At 45.6% G+C, this 18,887-nt stretch overlaps 1 protein-coding gene across 5 annotated transcripts in view; it reads left to right on the top strand.

Moving 5' to 3' along the window:
* Positions 1-18,887, top strand: part of FHOD3 (formin homology 2 domain containing 3) — a 449,329-nt gene that overhangs the window by 178,743 nt on the left and 251,699 nt on the right. For all 5 annotated transcript variants that reach the window (XM_025886682.2, XM_025886681.2, XM_073898306.1 and 2 more), the window contains exon 4: positions 15,638-15,705. In XM_025886682.2, coding sequence (XP_025742467.1) covers positions 15,638-15,705 — 68 coding nt within the window. The remainder of the gene's footprint in view (positions 1-15,637; positions 15,706-18,887) is intronic.

Genomic DNA, 18,887 nt, shown 5'->3' with positions numbered 1-18,887 from the left:
CTTGTGAAGGCACTCTAGGGTCCCCTTCACCACCAACATGCCCCACCGATTGTCAGGTTCCATTCAGAAGTCTACTCACTTTCCCTGTCTGAGATAAGCCAACCGGTGGTAGGTCTGCCCACCTCATGGTGATGTGATGACTGCACTGTGGGGTTAGAAGAACGTGCCTTTTCACTTATCCTCTTCTCTCAGTGGCCTGTGGTTCTGACTCTTTCTTTTAAAGGCTCCCTTGGCTCAGCCTCCAGGGTGGATTGATGGTGGAGGCTTAGGGACAGTGAGAGCCTGACTGTAGGAGCCAATCATGGTCCAAAGCCTGGGGGTAGTCTACTCTTCAGCTGCGCCCAGCCCTCGCTCCCCATCAGTCCTTGCAAATCTAGGGCCTGCCCTGGTGCTTTCTCTTTGCACTGACTCGGGTGGAGCAGGTGCACCCCAGTGAGGCAGAGACCCTAGAGGGGAAAGGAAGTCAGAGTCAGCCAGATGTGAGAAGTGGGCCTTACTAGGCAGGAAAGCACTCTAGCAGTGCTTTCATTTTCTCACAAATGGCACCACCATGGTAAGACCCCATCCACATCCAGTGAACCTAAAATTTAGCATGAAGCCTGGTACATAATGGGTGACCTAGTGTTGGTTGGGTAAATATCAAAAAAAAAGTCACTCTGTCAACCTACCATGAGAGTGATTGATGACTAGTCCAGGAGTCAGCCTGTGTCTGATCCAGAGAAATGATCCTGTCCACCCGTGGCTCCTGTCCATGGCGTCATAGGACTGCAAAGGTTACCCAGAGATACCCAGTGCTCTCACTTCTTGGGGTGTACCACATCTGTGCTCTCATCCTGGAAATCTTTGCCTGCCTTTATTCCCTTGGATAACTCTCACCCCAGAATTTGTCTGACGTCTTAGGCTTCTGGAAACCTCCCTGAACCCTCAAGTTTACTGGATCCTCCCCACCCACCCCCGCAAGCCCTCCTCTGTTTCATCACTTTCCACATTAGACTGAACATATGTCGATAGATCTGTCCTGTATTAGATTCTCAGCTCCTCATGGGAGCACCATCTTTTGTACATCTTTGAGGCTGGGGTGCAATGCTCCTTCCTGCTAAAGTAACTGCCTGCAAGTGGCTCAGAGGCCACAGCCCCTGTTCTCTATGTGATGTCCCTCTGGAGCTCCATGATTCCAAGGAGAAATTATAGCTAGGCAAATAGCTGGTTTCATTCCGAAATACTGATGAAAGATTAGGACCAGAAAGAGGTTTTCTGGTCCTCTGCAATGGAAATCTGCTTGAAATTTGAGGCTTGTATGCACAATGCTTCTTAATTATATTCTCCACTCTATTGGACTCTCCTAGCTGTTACGACAGAGGGGATGAGATATGACACTAGGGTCATTTATGGACCCGAGGCTTAGCTCTCCTTGGCACAGCCTGGAAACAGAGGGAAAGTGTCAGGAGGTCAGGAAGAATTGGGATGCAGCTCGTCCTTTTGACGTGTAGAGACCTTCAGTTCAGATGTGAATTTGTTATAAGACAAAACCAGTGTTTAAGGTTTGCTGCACTTAACTGTAAAAATGCTATGGTCCTCCTAGTCCTCACGCCTTGGTTAGAGAATAAACTCTTATCAAAACAGTTGTTGTAAAAAAAAACAAAAAAAAACAAACCCTAATCTTGGTGCAGTTTTGTTTGTGTTAGGATGCTTGCCATAGATTAATGGCTGTTTCCATCTTGAAGAAGACTTAAAGGAAGAGCCCGGCCCCATGGGGTAGGTCAGGTGAACTATGGAGTTCAGCCGCTCTGCTTGGTGACATGATTGATGCCAGATTGTTCCCTTTTGACCCCAGCTAATGATCCTTATCTTTTCTCTAGGGATTAGACATTCACTTCTTTTCCTCAAAATGTTTAGGGCAGGGGTGGTGAACATTTTCCCTGTCAAGAGCCATTGACCCCAGGAAGGAAGAGGCCGTCTCTTCGGGGCAGTGGCCATGGTTGGAGAGGCACCCCCAAGGCCCAGCCAGGGCTGTCTGAGCTCAGGCGACCTTCTCGGCACACAGTTAGAAGGACCTGACAGATGACAGGAGGCGCCTTGCCAGCCCCATGTAAGCCTCACCTATTCACTACAGAGAGTCTTGGGTATTTTTTTGGAAACGTCGTTGAAGCCTTTGGGGTTGGAGAGAAGGAAAAGTGGTTTTTACTAAGCACTAAAATGCACCTGATGCTTTACCAATGTTATTGTGTTCTTCAAAATGTGGGAACATGTATTTGTCAAACTGTTTTACTCCTAAGAAAACTGAGGCATAGAGAGGAATCTCTTCTGAAATGCAAACATCAGTTTAGGAGTCGGGATGGTGGTATTATCCAAGGCTATGGCAGAAAACACGGAAGGTGTGGGCAAACCATAGCAGTGCACAGTGCAGGACCAGGACCTTGCCAACTGGGAGTGCAGGAGAGGGCAGGTGAAGTTCACCCAGAGCCCCAAGGGTGGGCAGGACAGGAGGTCAGGGGCCAAGCGTGGCAGGTTCGGTGAGCAGAGGCTGGGAAACAAGGGCTACTTTGCAGAGGCCAAGGTTAGGACTGTGCTGGCTACAGTCAGGCCTGGGTAAGACGGCTGAGTATTTTCTATGTGTGCACTCAGGGGCTGGTGGGGTGCGTATGTGGTTTCTGGCCCTTGGACCAGGATGGTTCCCTTCTAAGTTTTCTCCCAGGAGAGGAAAGTAGATCTGGGCTTGACACTGGTTGGAGAAAGATGGTCTCCTGGGGACATCACCTGGGACTCTGGATGCTTCCAGAAGAGCAGAGCTGGGCTCCTTTGTTGAGACAACCTCCCTTCCCTTTGTGCCCCACCAGGAGGGGGCGAGCAGGGTTCACTGCAGGGCAGGGAAGCCATGATGCTGTGGCCAGCTCTGGGGAGAAACACCCTCCGCTCAAGCAAAACCAACAGCGCTGCAGTTTCCTGGTTGTTATTAGAAGAGAACTAGAAAGAGAAATATATGTAATACTGATAAAACATACATCTAAAAGTTTTAACTGAATTCTAAAAGGGAATGATAAAAGCCTATAAATAAAATATCTGGAGGTTCTCCAGTTTTCTAATGAGGGAGGAAGAGAACAAAGAAAGAAGGAACTGGAGCAAGAGAGGTCAGAGAGCCAAGCTATTTATAGGACAGAGAGAGGCAGAGGTGTGGACAGAGACCCAGGAGTCCTGGAGTGACAGACCTCTGAAGTAACAGGTCCCCATCACCTGTTTTTCATACCACTGCTTGACTCGGGATGTTTTTGCTGTTTTTCAGATGCTAATGATCTGATCACCCCGGGTCAGCAGCCTTTTTATTTATTTTTATTATGTTAAGTTAGCCACTGTATGTGGTGTTCAATGATTCATTAGTTACTCTAACACCCAGTGCTCATCCCAACACGTACCCTCCTTAGTAGCCATCACCCTGTTACCCCATCTCCCACCCCCCTCCCCTCTGAAACCTTCAGTTTGTTTCCTGGGGTCCATAGTCTCTCATGTTTTGTCTTCCTCTCTGATTTCTCCCCCTTCAGTTCTCCCTTCCTTCCCCTATGGTCCTTCCTGCTGTTGCTTATGTTCCACATATGAGTGAAACCATATGATAATTGTCTTTCTCTCCTTGACTTACTTCATTCAGCATAATCCCCTTCAGTTCCATCCATGTCGGTGCAAATTGTAGGTATTCATCCTTTCTGAAGGCTGAGTAATATGTGGAGAAAGGGGAACCCTCCTACACCGTTGGTGGGAATGCAAGCTGGTGCAGCCACTCTGCAAAACAGTGTGGAGCTTCCTCAAGAAGTTAAAAATAGAGCTACCCTATGACCCAGCAATTGCACTACTGGGTATTTACCCCCAAGATACAGATGTAGTGAATAGAAGGGGCACCTGCACCCCAATGTTTATAGCAGCAATGTCCACAATAGCCAAACTATGGAAAGAGCCTAGATGTCCATCAGCAGATGGATGGATAAAGAAGATGTGGTCAGCAGCCTTTTTAAAGGGACACTGTCAAAGTGCTGATTGCTCTTGGCACAGGAGCAGGGGTTCTGTGGATTGGGCGGAGGGGCTCAGCTTCTCCAAGAGGAGCTGGTAGGATTGGATGTATCTGTGGACCCATCTGTCTCTACCAGTCTTTGACCCTGGGAAGAAATTCTTCCCAGAATTCCAGTTCCTGACGTGGCCTACAGCAGCTGATCCGGCCTCTTAGCCTCTGAGAGGGGACACTTTTGTGAAAGCGAAGATGGGAGTAGACAAAAGTGTGCTTCCCTGGGGCCCAAAGCTGACCAGCTCCCTGAAACCCAGAGGGAGAAACAGTTGCCTCCAAGTGAAGTCAGAAATGAAGGTACCTGGCTCTGCCTGGGCTGCCTTCCTCAGTAAGGCTGTGAGGAGGGTGGTGCCTCGACTCCCAAGGTGACAAGCCAGAAAGTGTGTGGAGCTTGGCGGGCTCGGATGGATGGCCATGGCCGACAAGCAACAAAGCCCGCTCTTGCCTGATTTGAAGTCTGGTGCAGCCTCCTTAGCCAACAGCTCCTAGAGGCTGTTTGCTGCTTGAAGGGGGCCCTGCGTGACAGGTGTTAGACTATAGGTGAATACCAGGAGTTCACAGAGGGTTTGGGAGGTGACTGAGGCTGTCTTCAGGAGGAGGTGATGGGCACACAGGGAAGGGCGAGGTGGAGGAAGCAGGAAAACCATGTTCCAGGCTGGAGCGTGTGGCCTCTTTTTTTTTTTCTTTAAATTTTTTTATTGTTAATCACCATACATTACATCATTAGTTTTTGATGTAGTGTTCCATGATTCATTGTTTGTGCATAACACCCAGTGCTCTACGCAGAACGTGCCCTCTTTAATACCCATCACCAGGCTAACCTATCCCCCCACCCCCCACCCCCCTCCCCTCTAGAACCCTCAGTTTGTTTTTCAGAGTCCATTGCCTCTCATGGTTCATCTCCCTCTCTGATTTACCCCCTTCATTCTTCCCCTCCTGCTATCTTTTTTTTTTCTTAACATATATTGCATTATTTGTTTCAGAAGTACAGATCTGTGATTCAACAGTCTTGCACAATTCACAGCGCTCACCATAGCACATACCCTCCCCAATGTCTATCACCCAGCCACCCCATCCCTCCCATCCCCCACCACTCCAGCAACCCTCAGTTTGTTTCCTGAGATTAAGAATTCCTCATATCAGGGGGAGACGAACCATGAGAGACAATGGACTCTGAAAAACAAACTGAGGGTTCTAGAGGGGAGGGGGTGGGGGATGGGTTAGCCTGGTGATGGGTATTAAAGAGGGCACATTCTGCGTGGAGCACTGGGTGTTATGCACAAACAATGAATCATGGAACATTACATCAAGAACTAATGATATAATGTATGGTGATTAACATAACGATAAAAAATTAAAAAAAAAAACTCCTCATATCAGTAAGGTCATATGATACATGTCTTTCTCTGACTTATTTCACTCAGCATAACCCCCTCCAGTTCCATCCACGTCGCTGCAAATGGCAAGATCTCATTCCTTTTGATGGCTGCATAATATACCATTGTGTATATACACCACATCTTCTTTATCCATTCATCTGTCGATGGACATCTTGGCTCTTTCCACAGTTTGGCTATTGTGGACATTGCTGCTTTAAACATCGGGGTGCACGTACCCCTTCGGATCCCTACATTTGTATCTTTGTGGTAAATACCCGGTAGTGCAATTGCTGGATCGTATGGTAGCTCTGTTTTCAACTGTTTGAGGAACCTCCATACTGTTTTCCAGAGTGGCTGCACCAGCTTGCATTCCCACCAACAGTGTAGGAGGGTTCCCCTTTCTCCGCATCCCCGCCAACATCTGTCGTTTCCTGACTTGTTAATTTTAGCCATTCTGACTGGTGTGAGGTGATATCTCACTGAGGTTTTGATTTGGATTTCCCTGAGGCCGAGCGATGTTGAGCACTTTTTCATGTGTCTGTTGGCCATTTGGATGTCTTCTTTGGAAAAATGTCTGCTCATGTCTTCCGCCCATTTCTTGATTGGATGATTTGTTCTTTGGGTGTTGAGTTTGATAAGGTCTTTATAGATTTTGGATACTAGCCCTTTATCTGATATGTCATTTGCAAATATTTCCTCCCATTCTGTCGGTTGTCTTTTGGTTTTGTGGACTCTTTCTTTTGCTGTGCAAAAGCTTTTTATCTTGATGAAATCCCAATAGTTCATTTTTGCCCTTGCTTCCCTTGCCTTTGGCGATGTTTCTAGGAAGAAGTTGCTGCGGCTGAGGCCGAAGAGGTTGCTGCCTGTGTTCTCCTTTAGGATTTTGATGGACTCCTGTCTCACGTTTAGGTCTTTCAACCATTTGGAGTCTATTTTTTTGTGTGGTGTAAGGAAATGGTCCAGTTTCATTCTTCATGTGGCTGTCCAATGCGTGTGGCCTCTTCTGACCCCAGAGACCTGAGGATGCTATTCAGCTGTCTTAGGGTTCCACATCCGGATAGAGGCACAGCTCACTGGTAGCAACTGCCCATACTGTCCCATGTCTCAGGGAATGGCTTCCCCACAAGCCCAGCGGGCAAGCTGGAGGTCTCGGGGTCCTTCACCCATTTCACCCCACATTCAGCTCTATCCCTCAGTCACTCCCCAATCCATCCCTCCTCACCATCCCCTCTGTTCCTGTCACGACCTATCACCCCTTGCTCAGGTGACTCCAAAGGCTTCTTACTTGGCTTCCTGCTCCTATCCATCCCTGTCTCAGTTCCTCTGCCCTGACAGGCCGTAGTGGCAGTGAGCCTCATAGAACCCTGTGACATTAGATTCCTTCCTGTTTGAAATCCCCCCAGCACCCTCTGTCACAGCCCGAGAGCAACACGGAGTTGAAACTTCACAGCGTGGCAGTGTGAGACGCTGAACGCGGGGACTCTACGGTGTCCCCAGCCTCATGCCGTCACCGCCACAACCTGTACCCTCTGATGTTAACATTTGTGATGAGCTGTATATAACTTAGAAATGAAACTATGACTCTAAAGCACTTAAACGTTGCTGGAGAAGAGGGATTTCTAAAATCTGACCAGGCTGTTTTTTCACTGAAAAATTTTGTGTTGTGCCACTTTGGTGGTTTTCTTTAAAATGTCAACACGTCATAACGAAGCAACAGTTGCAGGTTGAAGTGGGTTGTACTTCCGGGTCATCAGTGTGTTGGTGGCTCATTCAAATTCCTGGGAAGAATGTCCAGAGTGGAATTCCTTCGACTCAGTGCTGACAGGAACTTGGGACTGCAGACTTCCTGGCTGGGGAGCAGAGCATAACCCAAGCCTGGCCAGCGATTTCTGTCCCATTTCAGAGTTGTTCTTTACCAGCTCTCTCAGATGGGTGAGTCTGAAGAGCAAACGTCACACAGCTAATGCCTGGCAAAGGAGGAGCTCGTGTCTCTCGTCTCCATCTGAAAAATCATGCTGGTTGCATTCTCTGTAGCTGGTGCCAACAGATTTTTAAATGTAGGTGCAGGCATTTTGTCTGTGAATACATCTCTGTCACTGTGATGTCGTCTGTGGCAGCCCAAGGGTTAAAGGAAAGTTATTGCCTCCTCTGCGCAGAGGGGGGTCTCCTGTGTCTTGGTCCAAGTGTTTGCACAGAGCACTTGGTTAATGTGTTTGGCACTTGGTGAGAGAACGGTGTGCTGAAATTATTAGCCTTAAAGTCAGTGATTTTTATGGTTCTGAAGCATGATGCTCTAGATACATCTTTCACTCTCCCACTTCCTTGGCACACTCACAGATGCTCTGGGTCCCTCCCCTCCAAGCTCTTTCACTAAATGTAAATAGGCTCTCATGTTCCCACCGATTCCTCCTAATGTTCAGGTCTGTTTTCCCCACACGAGGTTTTCTTCACTTCACAGCTCTTAGCTGAGCAGGAAGCACAGGACCTCTGTGGCTGTGCCTTTCCGTGTTCATGTGGGCGGGCCATGCGGGTTTCCTTCCCGATGATGGAACAGGAATCGTCCCTAGTGGCCTTTAATCAGTTTGCCCTCTGCTCATCATTATAAACTGGTTTAAAGTGTAATACCTTAATTGTATCTCTTAAAGGAACATGTTTCATTTTAAAAGGCAAGAACCATGGAGAGAAAAGATGGGGGCAATTATAAAGACTTTAACAAATGATGTTCTGGTCCTGCCTCCTTTCCCCACCGAATGTGAGCTCCTGATGGCCTTTTACTCAAAGGCTAGTGTTATACATATGACTGCACCCTGGGTAGATTCGGTTTGGAAGGAGGTGGGAGAATACATACAAATGTATTTTCATTTATTGGCCAACCACAGGCTGTGCTTGACCTTAATAGGAATGGATGCAGAATCGGCCCCCTGTTCTCCCCCCGACCCCAAGCTGCTGGAACTGGCACTGCGTCTTCCATGGGACCTTCTGCCCCCTGAGCTCTCAAGAGCTACTGTCCTACCCTTGGGGCTGTGCTGGTGGGCGGCGGGTTCCTCTTTGCATACCTCCCACCTGGCCATCTCCAGGCTTTGGGAGAATGGCAAATCTTCTGGACTCCAACCTGAGCCCAGCCCTGCCCTTTACACATAGGATTCAGGTTTGAGTTGAGATGCTGTGGGGTTTTGTTGTTGTTGTTGTTGATATTTTCCAGGAAGGGACCCACATTTCACTTCTTAGTCACGTAGCCATCTTCCTCCCCAGTGCTCTGACTTGGGACTCTTACACGGAGTCTGGCGCGGCAGGATCCATCGTCTTCTGCACCGTCGCACCAGTAGAGGCTGCATGCTCCTTGGCGTGTGTTTACAACATAGGTGGACAAGGGAAAAGGGAGCACCTCTGTGAGTTTCTCGGCCTATGGGAGCAGCTCTGGAGCTGCCCTCTTGCTGGCAGAGGGTGGCCTCTGGGCCTCTCTCTCTCTCTCTCTCCCTGCTCTACATTTGATGCCTTCTTTCTTCTGCATTGCCTAATTTTTAGGCAATAGGGACATACGGAATTCCCTCCCTTGGGACTCGGGACCCATGAGAACAGTCTGCATAGTGTATTGGGTGTATTTGGAGAATCAGAGGACCCCCATGCTCTGCGTCATCACCCACAAGGCTGAAGCCCAGTGTGCCCCTGGATCCACACACATGCAGACACTCACAGACAGCAGAGGCTGCAGATACTGAGGGCGGAACAAGGGAGCCCCATGGAGCTCAGTCATCCTTCCCTAAGGAAGCCTTGCATGTGCTCATGTAACCCAGGACTGAGAATCACACCTGAGCTCTGCGTAGACGGGCTGCTTCTAAAGGAGGCGGGAGTGATGTTCAATAGGAAATGCATCCAAGAGCCATGTCCGGCATCCCCTCAGGAAGCTGCCAGGCCAGCCCTGTTCCTAGGGGGAGGCCTTGATAGTCTTGTCTAACCTGAAGGGGAGTACTGCACAGCCATGGTGAGGCTGAATTTCTGTATGGTGAGGCCTGGATATGCTATAGTTGGAACACTCTGTTTCTGAACTCCAGAGGGTCCCCAGCAATGAAAGCTCCAGACCACACCTCCCATGGCATGGTTAGCCCTGTATCAAGGAAAATGGGGCTTGGGCTGTGGGAAGGAGTGCCTCTCCTTTGGCCTGTGGAGGCTGTTCATGAACAACACCAAAGGCTCTCAGTAGTCACTGGTTTGGGCACGACAGCTGACGTGATGAAATGTCTGCTGGCTCCTCCTCTACCAGCAGGAAGTGCGCCTCCCATGATGACAAATTATATCGGCAGAGCTCATTTTATTGCACTTGATTGCACCTTGCAGATATTGCATTTTCTACAAATTGAGGTTTTATGGCAACCCTGCAGCAAGCAAGTCTATTGGTGCCATTTTTCCAACAGCATTTGCTCACTTTGTGTCCTTTTATATTTTGGTAATTCTCACAATATTTCAAACTTCATTATTATATTTGTTCTGGTGATTTGCGATCAGAGATTACTACTTGTTGAAAGCTCAGATGGTTGGCATTTTTTTTCAATAAAGAATTTTTAAATTAAGATATGTGCACTGTTTTTTTTTTTAGACATAATGCTATTGCACACTTACTATAGTGTCAACATAACTTTCATATGCACTGGGAAACCAAAAAATTCACTTGACTTGCATTGTGATATTTACTTTATTACATTGGTCTGAAACCAAACTTGGAATATCTCCAACGTATGCCTCTATGTCATTTACAGACATGCTTGGATCCTGATCCATTTTGTCTTCTAGGTGAACAGTGGTGTCATAAAATATATGTGAAGAATCAACAGAACAGGTCAGGTTGGGTGTAGAGGCTATTTGGTACCACAGTGTTGTTTTCATATGTTACAGAGACCAATGCATGACAGTCTTAAAAATGTCAATTGTGTAGAAAAAGTTTATAGTACTTCGGGATAGGATATCTTCGTCCATAAGAGTGAAGCTTCACTGCTGACTGCTTTTATAAAGGGTTGGTTGGTTTGTTTGTTTTTAAAGATTCTATTTGACAGACATTGAGAGAGGAAACACAAGCAGGGGGAGTGGGAGAGGGAGAAGCAGGCTTCCTGCCGAGCAGGGAGCCCGATGTGGGGCTCGATCCCAGGACCCTGGGATCATGACCTGAGCCGAAGGCAGACGCTTAACAACTGAGGTACCCATGCACCCCTTATGAAGGGTTAAAAAAACAAAAACGAAAAAACTAGCTACAACTTAACAGGTACCGGATTGGAAAGACTCCTAATCTAGACCTCACCTAGTGCTTTTAACAGAGAGAATTAAAACACTTTGCCTTTTAAAGGGCATTTAAGCCAAAATATGTAATATTCTTAAAGAAGATAGCTGATCTTTTGAGTTTTGATATTAAAAAACCAGAAACTACATTAAAATATGTGAATCTTTCTCTGAAGTTTGTAGTGGTAATTCTCTTACATAAAAGAATTATTTGGGATCATTACTATTTCGTTATTGAGTTTTGTTTGGAATAATTATTTAAATGAATAACTATAAACAGTTTTTTTAATTAAGGACAATTGAAATGGTACTTTTCAAATAGAAATTATAGGGATGCCTGGGTGGCTCAGTCAGTTAAGCGTCTGGCTCTTGGTTTTGGTTCAGGTCATGATATCAGGGTCTTGAGATTGAGCCCCAAGTTGGCCTCTGTCTTGGGCATGGAGTCTGTGTAGGATTCTTTCTCCCTTTCTTTCTGCCCCCCCTCAAAAAAAAATAGAAGTTTTGTTTAATTAAAAGACTTGGCAAAAAAAGGAGGGGGAGAGTGTTTTGGCACCAAAGATATTTTTGGCATTTGTGCAAGGATGTTTCTCATCAAAGGATGAGTGGCACCATCAGGCCTCCCTGAGATCTTTGGTTTTAGTGTCATTGAAGAATCATTTGTGATGTCCTAGGGGTTAAAAATATGGTGAATGCATATCATTTAAAAGATAGAGACTGTCAGACTGGATAAAAACAAGTTACAACTGTAACTACAAGAAACTGTACCATGCAAATACTAACCAAAAGTGATCATATTAATATTAAAAATGTAGACTTTAAACAAGGAATATTGCCAGGGATGAAGAAAGACATTATATAGTGATAAAAGGTCAATTCACTTAGAAGCCATAGGAATCCTAAATAGTGCCCATAACAAGAGAAAGGCAAAGCGTACGCAAAGCAAATACTCAATCAGGTGCAAGGAAAAATAGACAAGTCCCCTGTCATGGTTGGAAATTTCAACACTCCTCTCAGTGATCTACAAGAAACTCGTGAAAATATAGAAGACCTGAACAACACTACCACTCAGTTTGACCTAGTGGATATTTCTGTAACAGTCTACCTAGTAACAGCAGAATACATATTATTTTCAAGTGTATGTGAGATGTTCACCATGATAAACCATATTTGGGCCATAAAATAGACATTAATAAATTTAAAATAATTGATGTCTTTTAAGATTGTTCTCATAAAGAAATGAAACTAGAAATTGGTAACAGATATGTAGAAAATCCCCAAATAATTGGAAGTTAAACTGTATATTTCTAAATAAACCACAGGTCAAAAAAAATCACAGGAGGGGTGTCTGGGTGGCTCAGTCGTTAAGCTTCTGCCTTCGGCTTGGGGCATGATCCCAGGGTCCTGGGATTGAGCCCTGCATCCGGCTCCCTGCTCCATGGGAAGCCTGTTTCTCCCTCTCCCACTCCCCCTGCTTGTGTTCCCTCTCTCGCGGTCTCTGTCAAATAAATAAATAAAATCTTTAAAACTCACAGGATTTATCCCCTTTTGATTTGAATGAAATATTCTGCATTCACTCAATTTTAAATTAAATGAAAACGAAAACACAAGATAGCAAATTGTGTGGAATGCAGCCAAAGCAGCGCTTAGGGAGATATTTATAGCATTAACTACTTAGAAAAGAAGACAGGTTTCAGATCAATTGTTATTAAATTTGCCCCTTAAGAAAGTAGGAAAAAAGAGCAAATTAGGCCAAAAGCAAGCAGAAGGAAGAAAATTATAGTCAGGAAAGAAATAGGAAGAACAATGAAATCAAAAGCTGATTCTTGAAAAGATCAATAGAATAGATATACTTCTGGCCAGACGAAGTTAAGTGGAGAAAAGAGACATATTACCAATAATAGGGATAAGAGGGGAGATTGCTATATTCAATAAAAGGGTGATAGGGAATATTACGACAACTTTATGCCCCTTCACTTAACAACTTAGATGAATTGGAAAAATTCCTTAAAAGATGCAAATTATCAAAGCTCATTCAAAAAGAAATAATCAGAATAACCCTATAGTAATTGAAGAAATTGCATTCATAGTTGAAAACCTTCCAATACAGAGAACTCCTCTCCCTCCCCACCAGGTGGCTTCGCTGGAGAATTCTGCCAAACGTTTAAGGAATGTGTAATACCAAGTCTACGCAGACTTGTTCTGAAAGTAGAAGAGGAGGGAATACTCCCAACTCATGAGAAACAGTATTGCTGCAACATCAATACCATTAAAAGGAAACAAAACTACAGATCAATATTCCTCATGAATATAGATGTGAGAAATCCTCAACAAAATATTAAGTCATTCTTAGCTAAATTTTTTTAAGAACTGATTTTGAGTATAATACCAAGTACGAAAACCTTAACAATCTGAACACAACCATAATTTTCATTCACATGATTCAGAAGCTAGGACAGATCATCAGTAACTAACTCTGTGATATTGTAAATTCACTTAAGACCTATTTCTGCTTGTCATCTAGTACGCAAGAGAAGTCTACTGCAAGTCTTATTACCTTATAAAGAGGCATTGGAATTGACACTCTCTTCAGATGCTCTTCCTGGATAGGATAAATCTGCCCTTCTTCTTCGGGGCTTATATATCCCCGTGCTTGCATCTGATAGAGTTATTCTTATTTATTAGAAGTGGTTCTGGCAACAGTTAAAATTTCTATCCTCCGAATTTGAGAAGTCTGAGAGGTTAGCTGTGGACACTGAAGAAGTGGTCACCCCAGGGACCAGACCCTGAGATGATGCAGTCTGCTCCACTTATTTATTACTTGTGTATTTTGAGGCCATGCACACACTTTAGAAGTCAGCTTGAGGTTTATCTGGGCCTCATGTCTTAGGATCTGTGATAAACAAGATGTTCATTTTAGGGATGGCTGATTTCTCTGGAATTTTCTCAGATCCTTGTTTTTAAGAAGGCGATGCATTCTGTCTTAATCAAAACTCTTCATAATAAGTCATCATGGACTGCATATTGTTTAGAGGTGGTAGATTCCATGGTGGTCAAATCGCAAGAAGGCCTTGGGGTCACAAACCCCTTGACCCCCAAACTAACACAACCTAGCCTCTGCCCCTTATTGGGTATTTTCATAGGTTTTGAGTCTGGAGGAAACTGACCTGCCCAGTTGCCTAGAGGAGACCAGAGAGTCTGCAACACAGGGAGGGAGGGGGCTGGGGCTGCATGACCAAGGGCTTGACGGGTCATGCAGAGGATTTTGGATTTCATTCTAAGTGCAGGGGTAGCCATTGAAGGGTTTAAATGGGAGCAGTGATGTCATCAGGTGGTCATTTTCACCCAACCCTTCTGGCCTTGATGTGGAGAGTGGATGAGAAGAGGGCAAGATGTCTGTAGGGAGGCCTTTGGGGGAAGCTACCACCATGCAAAAGCTGAGCCCCACCTCGCCTACAGCCTTTTAAATCAAAGGTGGGAGCCTGTTCCCTTTCAGAGTTACTCTGCAAGTGGGCATATTCTTTTCATGACCAGACTTCTGCCAACTCTTACAGAACTGTGTGTTCCATGCCCTTCCGCTCAAGTCTGTGACATAAGCAGAGAATGTGGGTCTGCACATTGCCCCCCATGTGCTGGAATTGAAGCTCAGAGAGGCTGGCCTCCAGCATGATACTGCTTTTGACTGCTTTATTCTTTAACATTTTAATTTGGCATCACCCTGCATCATATCAGTGTTTGATTTAACACAAAAACTGTCTTCCTCTAAATCTATTGTTGCATGTTCTTATTTTATAGACAGGGGATCCAACACATAGAAAGGTAAACTACTTTGTTCAAGGTCATATAGTAAGTGGTGACACCATCTTTGAAATGTAGGCTTTTTGACTGCTTATTCTTTGCACTTTTTAAGTCCACTCTTCACTACCGACTGCAAAGAACAGTTCCTAGAAGGTGCTCAGGAAATACATGCTGGGTGATTTTTATTGGGTCAGTCTGGTACCTGATATTAGGAACCTAACCTGACCCCTGAGTCACCTGAGTCAGGGCCAAGCTTGAGTTGTGTGAAGCTGAGCAGAGTCCATGCTCCCAGGCATTCTACATACACTGGAAAAACTGGTTTCTCCCTTCCTCGTGTGTGCCCTCAGCACTTTGTAGCTCTACTCCAATGGCTAACTAGTACTTTTGGCATATTCATTTGTCTCCCTGCCACATTGTGACCTCTGGAGGATGGGTCCTAGGTCAAGGTCACCTCCTTATTCACTAGGCCTGGCCTAACTGGTACATGTTAAATGTGACTAACAGAACATTGGGGGTTATAGGAGTTGGCCTGAGTCTTGAGCTAGAGAAGACCAACACAGGGCTCCTCCATCTGCCTTGCTCAGGGCCAGACCCATCCTTGAACATGAGTAAGAGCCCAGGTAGACCCAGAGCTAAGGCTGTTTAGAGGGCCATCCCCAGGGAATCCAGTCCTTAAAGCCACTGTATTGCCCTTGGGTCTCTCAAGGTGATCGTTAGATCCCAGGGAAAAGGAGGTGCCTCAAAGGTGAGCCCAGCTGCAGAAAGCATGGTGTGGCAGGGGCTCTGAGGCAAGGAAGGAGGGAGGTGGGAGGATGCCTTCCATCTTGGCTGTGTTCATTTCCTGGATATAGCCAGTTATGAAGTGCAATGGTCTACAAACTGCTGGGAATCGAAGTCTGGAGAGAGGGAGGGTGGGGGCTGAGGGTGCACGTGGGGCCTCGTCCTCCACAACTCTCTCAGCCCCTCTTCCAGCCACCTGTAGTGGCCCCGACTGTTGTCGGCACTGTCCAGCGTGGGGGCTGTATCTTCCATGGATTCAGTCTCCTCCCCTCTCCAGTGGAAATTCTGTTCATGTTCACATCCTGTGTGTTTACCATTCGTTGAGTCCGTTTAATTAATTCTATATATGTCATGTTCTTTATTTCAGAAAAACTGTACAACTCCAGTGGGCGAGATTTAAGAAGGGCGCTTTTCTCCCTGAAGCAGATATTTCAGGTAAAGAAAAAGAACAACAACATGCTCTCCAGTCCTGTTTTTTTGTTGCGTATGGAATTAGATACAGACCCGTTTCTACCTCTTACTGATGACAGAAAGTTAGTTTCCTTGGATTAAAATGCCAGGGCAAAATCTCAGTTGAGAATATTTTTACCATATCAAATATTTCAAACATTAAGAAGGAATGACAACTCTATCAAATCACCTTTTTCCATATTTACCTCAGATTTTTAAAAAGAAAAACCTACTACAGATATAATTGAGGTCTTGTTTTCTCCCTCATTCCAACCGTTCTCTTCCTGCCCCAGGTCCCCTCTCTACTGATGGTCATGGGCATGCGCGTTTCTCTGCCAGCGGTGAAGAGCCTCCAACAGTATCTGTGTTCTTTTCTGCTAACTTCACATATGTTCTGCTGCATGGGTTGTACTCCAGCTTATTTACTGAAAGTGGGCTCGATGTAGGCGTGACTGGCCGGTGGAGCTCTGAGTGTGCTCGTGTATGAATATGGCGCAAGTTGCCTTGTTCATTCTTCTCTTGGCAGGCAGTTTGGTTTATCCACAGGGTTGGCTGTTTTATCAACCAGGCTGCTAAGGACATGTTCCTTATGCATATGTTTATGTTCCTCTTTCAGGGTCCGTTTTCTCCTTTTCTCCTAAGCCCTCCCTCTTTCCTTGCCCTGAGGAAGTCACGTGCTTTGGATGGGAGTGCTGACAAGCTCCAAGCCTCTCACTCACGTGAGACTGTAGAGGGGGAGAGAGAGAGAGAGAGAGAGAGAGAGAGAGAGAGAGAGCCAGCCAGCCAGGGGAGGAGGAAGAGGCTGCTGTCTGGGCAGAGTCAGGAAGGCGTTTGGCAAGAACTGGTGTCTCTATAGGTTCGTTGTTCCTTCTCTAATGATTTTGGACCCTAGGGTATGTTCCACTTCTCATCAGTTCCTGTCTTAGCCACATTCTTAACAAATTTTCCTTGTCCGTGATAGTTCTGTCAGAGTGGCTGTCCCCCTTGTGCATGTCTTCCCGGGAGGGGCCTGGCAAGAAGACAGGCCAACAGTCCGTCCCATCTGCACGTTCTTATCCCACTCGTCCTTAAACTTGTTCAACCATGTCCTTACTTTCTCCCCGCGCAGAGTCTCTTCTCGGGCTCAGCACTTCTGGACACGAACGAGTCCTCTTGGCTCTCCTGATGGTTATGGTTGTGAACCTACCGTGTCATCGCCGCCTCACACTGCACATCTCAGAGATGCCTTGGGGTTGGGGTCTGCCTTGGTTCAGGCTGTTTATTCTGGAAAAATTGCAACAGCTGTCCTTGGGCACTGCCTGCTCTTGGTTCTTTCCATCTGTCTATTCTTTAACTTCTACCAGAGGGGCTTGAGGAAATTGTTCTCTTGCTGGTTCCATATAGCCTTCTGCATTACATCTGAATTTCTCAGTATAACATGGAAGCCCTGTGGATCTGGACTTTGCTGCCCACTTCTTTGCCCTTGGCTGCATCCTAAATTCTACTCATGGTTGCATTCTGGGAGCAAGCCACCCTCTTTTCTGCAATTTTCCCCTGGACCTGTTGCTCCTCTGCCAGAATGTGTTGCCACCCCTCACCCACTCTCTGTGTCTCTCAGTTTGTCTCCCGGTGTTCCCTCCTGCCAGGGTCCCTCTCCCTAAGTGACTCTTCTCAGTCCCTTCAAATACCTCTGAAGTTCTTTGTGCTTCTTTCTAGTATAGAACTTAAGGTACAATGGGGCATTCGTCTGAGTCTAGCTGTATGCAAGCTCCCTGGATTTCATCGCTGGGTCTTTGGGGCCTAGCATATGTCTGGGGCTGCGTAAGCAACGGGTGAGTGGACTAGGTGAATTGGGTGGTCTTCTAGAAGATGCTCTGTCTTCAGTCTTTCCTGTTTCTAAATTAGTAGTTTCCATCTGTGTTTCCCTGTTCCTTAGCTGAATAAAATAAAACTCGTTTACACTCAATTACATCCTTCTTTTTAACTTGGACCCCCAGCTGCCCTTGGGCTGGACTCTCCCTGTGCCACCAGAGGGCCATGCTCCTGCCACTCCTCGCCCTAACCCAGAGTCCCCCAGCCTACTGTTTCTGTTCAGCTTTGACTTCTTTCAAAACCTGTGTTCACCTCATTGAGTGTCTAGCTGGTGACCAAACTGAACAGAAAAGAGTTAGTTATTCTAAGTGACTTTAAAACATTGTGATTTGTGTATTTTGAGTAAATCTACTCTAAGAACAAGAAGAAACCACACAATCAACTGTTTATAATAATCCTGTTGCTGCTGGTGGTGTTGTGTTGCTATTCTGAGACTGGTTGTGTGTGTGTGTGTGTGTGTTCTTTGTCATTCTCGGAGTCCTTAAGGATTAGGGAGAAAGAAGATAGAAAGGTAGAAGGGCGCCTGGGTGGCTCAGTTGGTTAAGCATCTGCCTTCGGTTCAGGTCATGATCCCAGGGTCCTGAGATTGAGCCCTTTGTTGGGCTCCCAGCTCAGAGGGGAGCCTACTTCTCCCTCTCTCTGCTGATCCCCCTGCTTCTTCTCTCTTGCTCTCTCTTTCTATCAAATCAAATCAAATCAAATAAATATCTTAAAGGTAGAAGAGGTTAAGTTAAAAATTCTGTATTCCTCTATTTATTGTTAAAAAGATTTTATTTGAGACAGAATGTGTGAAATCATATGGTATTTGTCTTTCTCTGACTTATTTCACTTAGAATTGTTTCCTCTAGGTCTATCCATGTTGCCACAAATGGCAAGATCTCATTCTTTTTTATGGCTGAGTAGTATTCCACTGTGTGTGTGTGTGTGTGTGTGTGTGTGTGTGTGTGTATGTGTGTACGTACACACTGCATCTTTTTTATTCATTCATCAATGGACACATGGGTTGCTTCCATATCTTGGCTATTGTAAATAATGCCTCAGTAAATATAGGAGTGTATATATCTTTTTGAATTAGTGTTTTCCTTTTCTTTGGGTAAATATCCCATAGTGGAATTACTGGATCATATGGTAATTCTATTTTTAATTTTTTGAGGAATCTCCATACTGTTTTTCACAGTGGCTGTACCAATTCGCATTCCTACTCACGAGGGTTCCTTTTTTCCCACATCCTCACTAGCCCTTGTTATTTTTTATGTCTTTGGGTTTAGCCAGTCTGACAGGTGCAAGGTGCTAACTCATTATAGTTTTAATTTGCA

The sequence above is a fragment of the Callorhinus ursinus genome, unplaced genomic scaffold, assembly GCF_003265705.2.
Source record: "Callorhinus ursinus isolate GAN/ISIS: 27379988/994484 unplaced genomic scaffold, GSC_fseal_2.0 scaffold11, whole genome shotgun sequence".
NCBI classification, from domain to species: domain Eukaryota; kingdom Metazoa; phylum Chordata; class Mammalia; order Carnivora; family Otariidae; genus Callorhinus; species Callorhinus ursinus.
The sequence above is the reverse complement of the archived record's forward strand: the minus strand, read 5'-3'. Positions and strand labels throughout refer to the sequence as shown.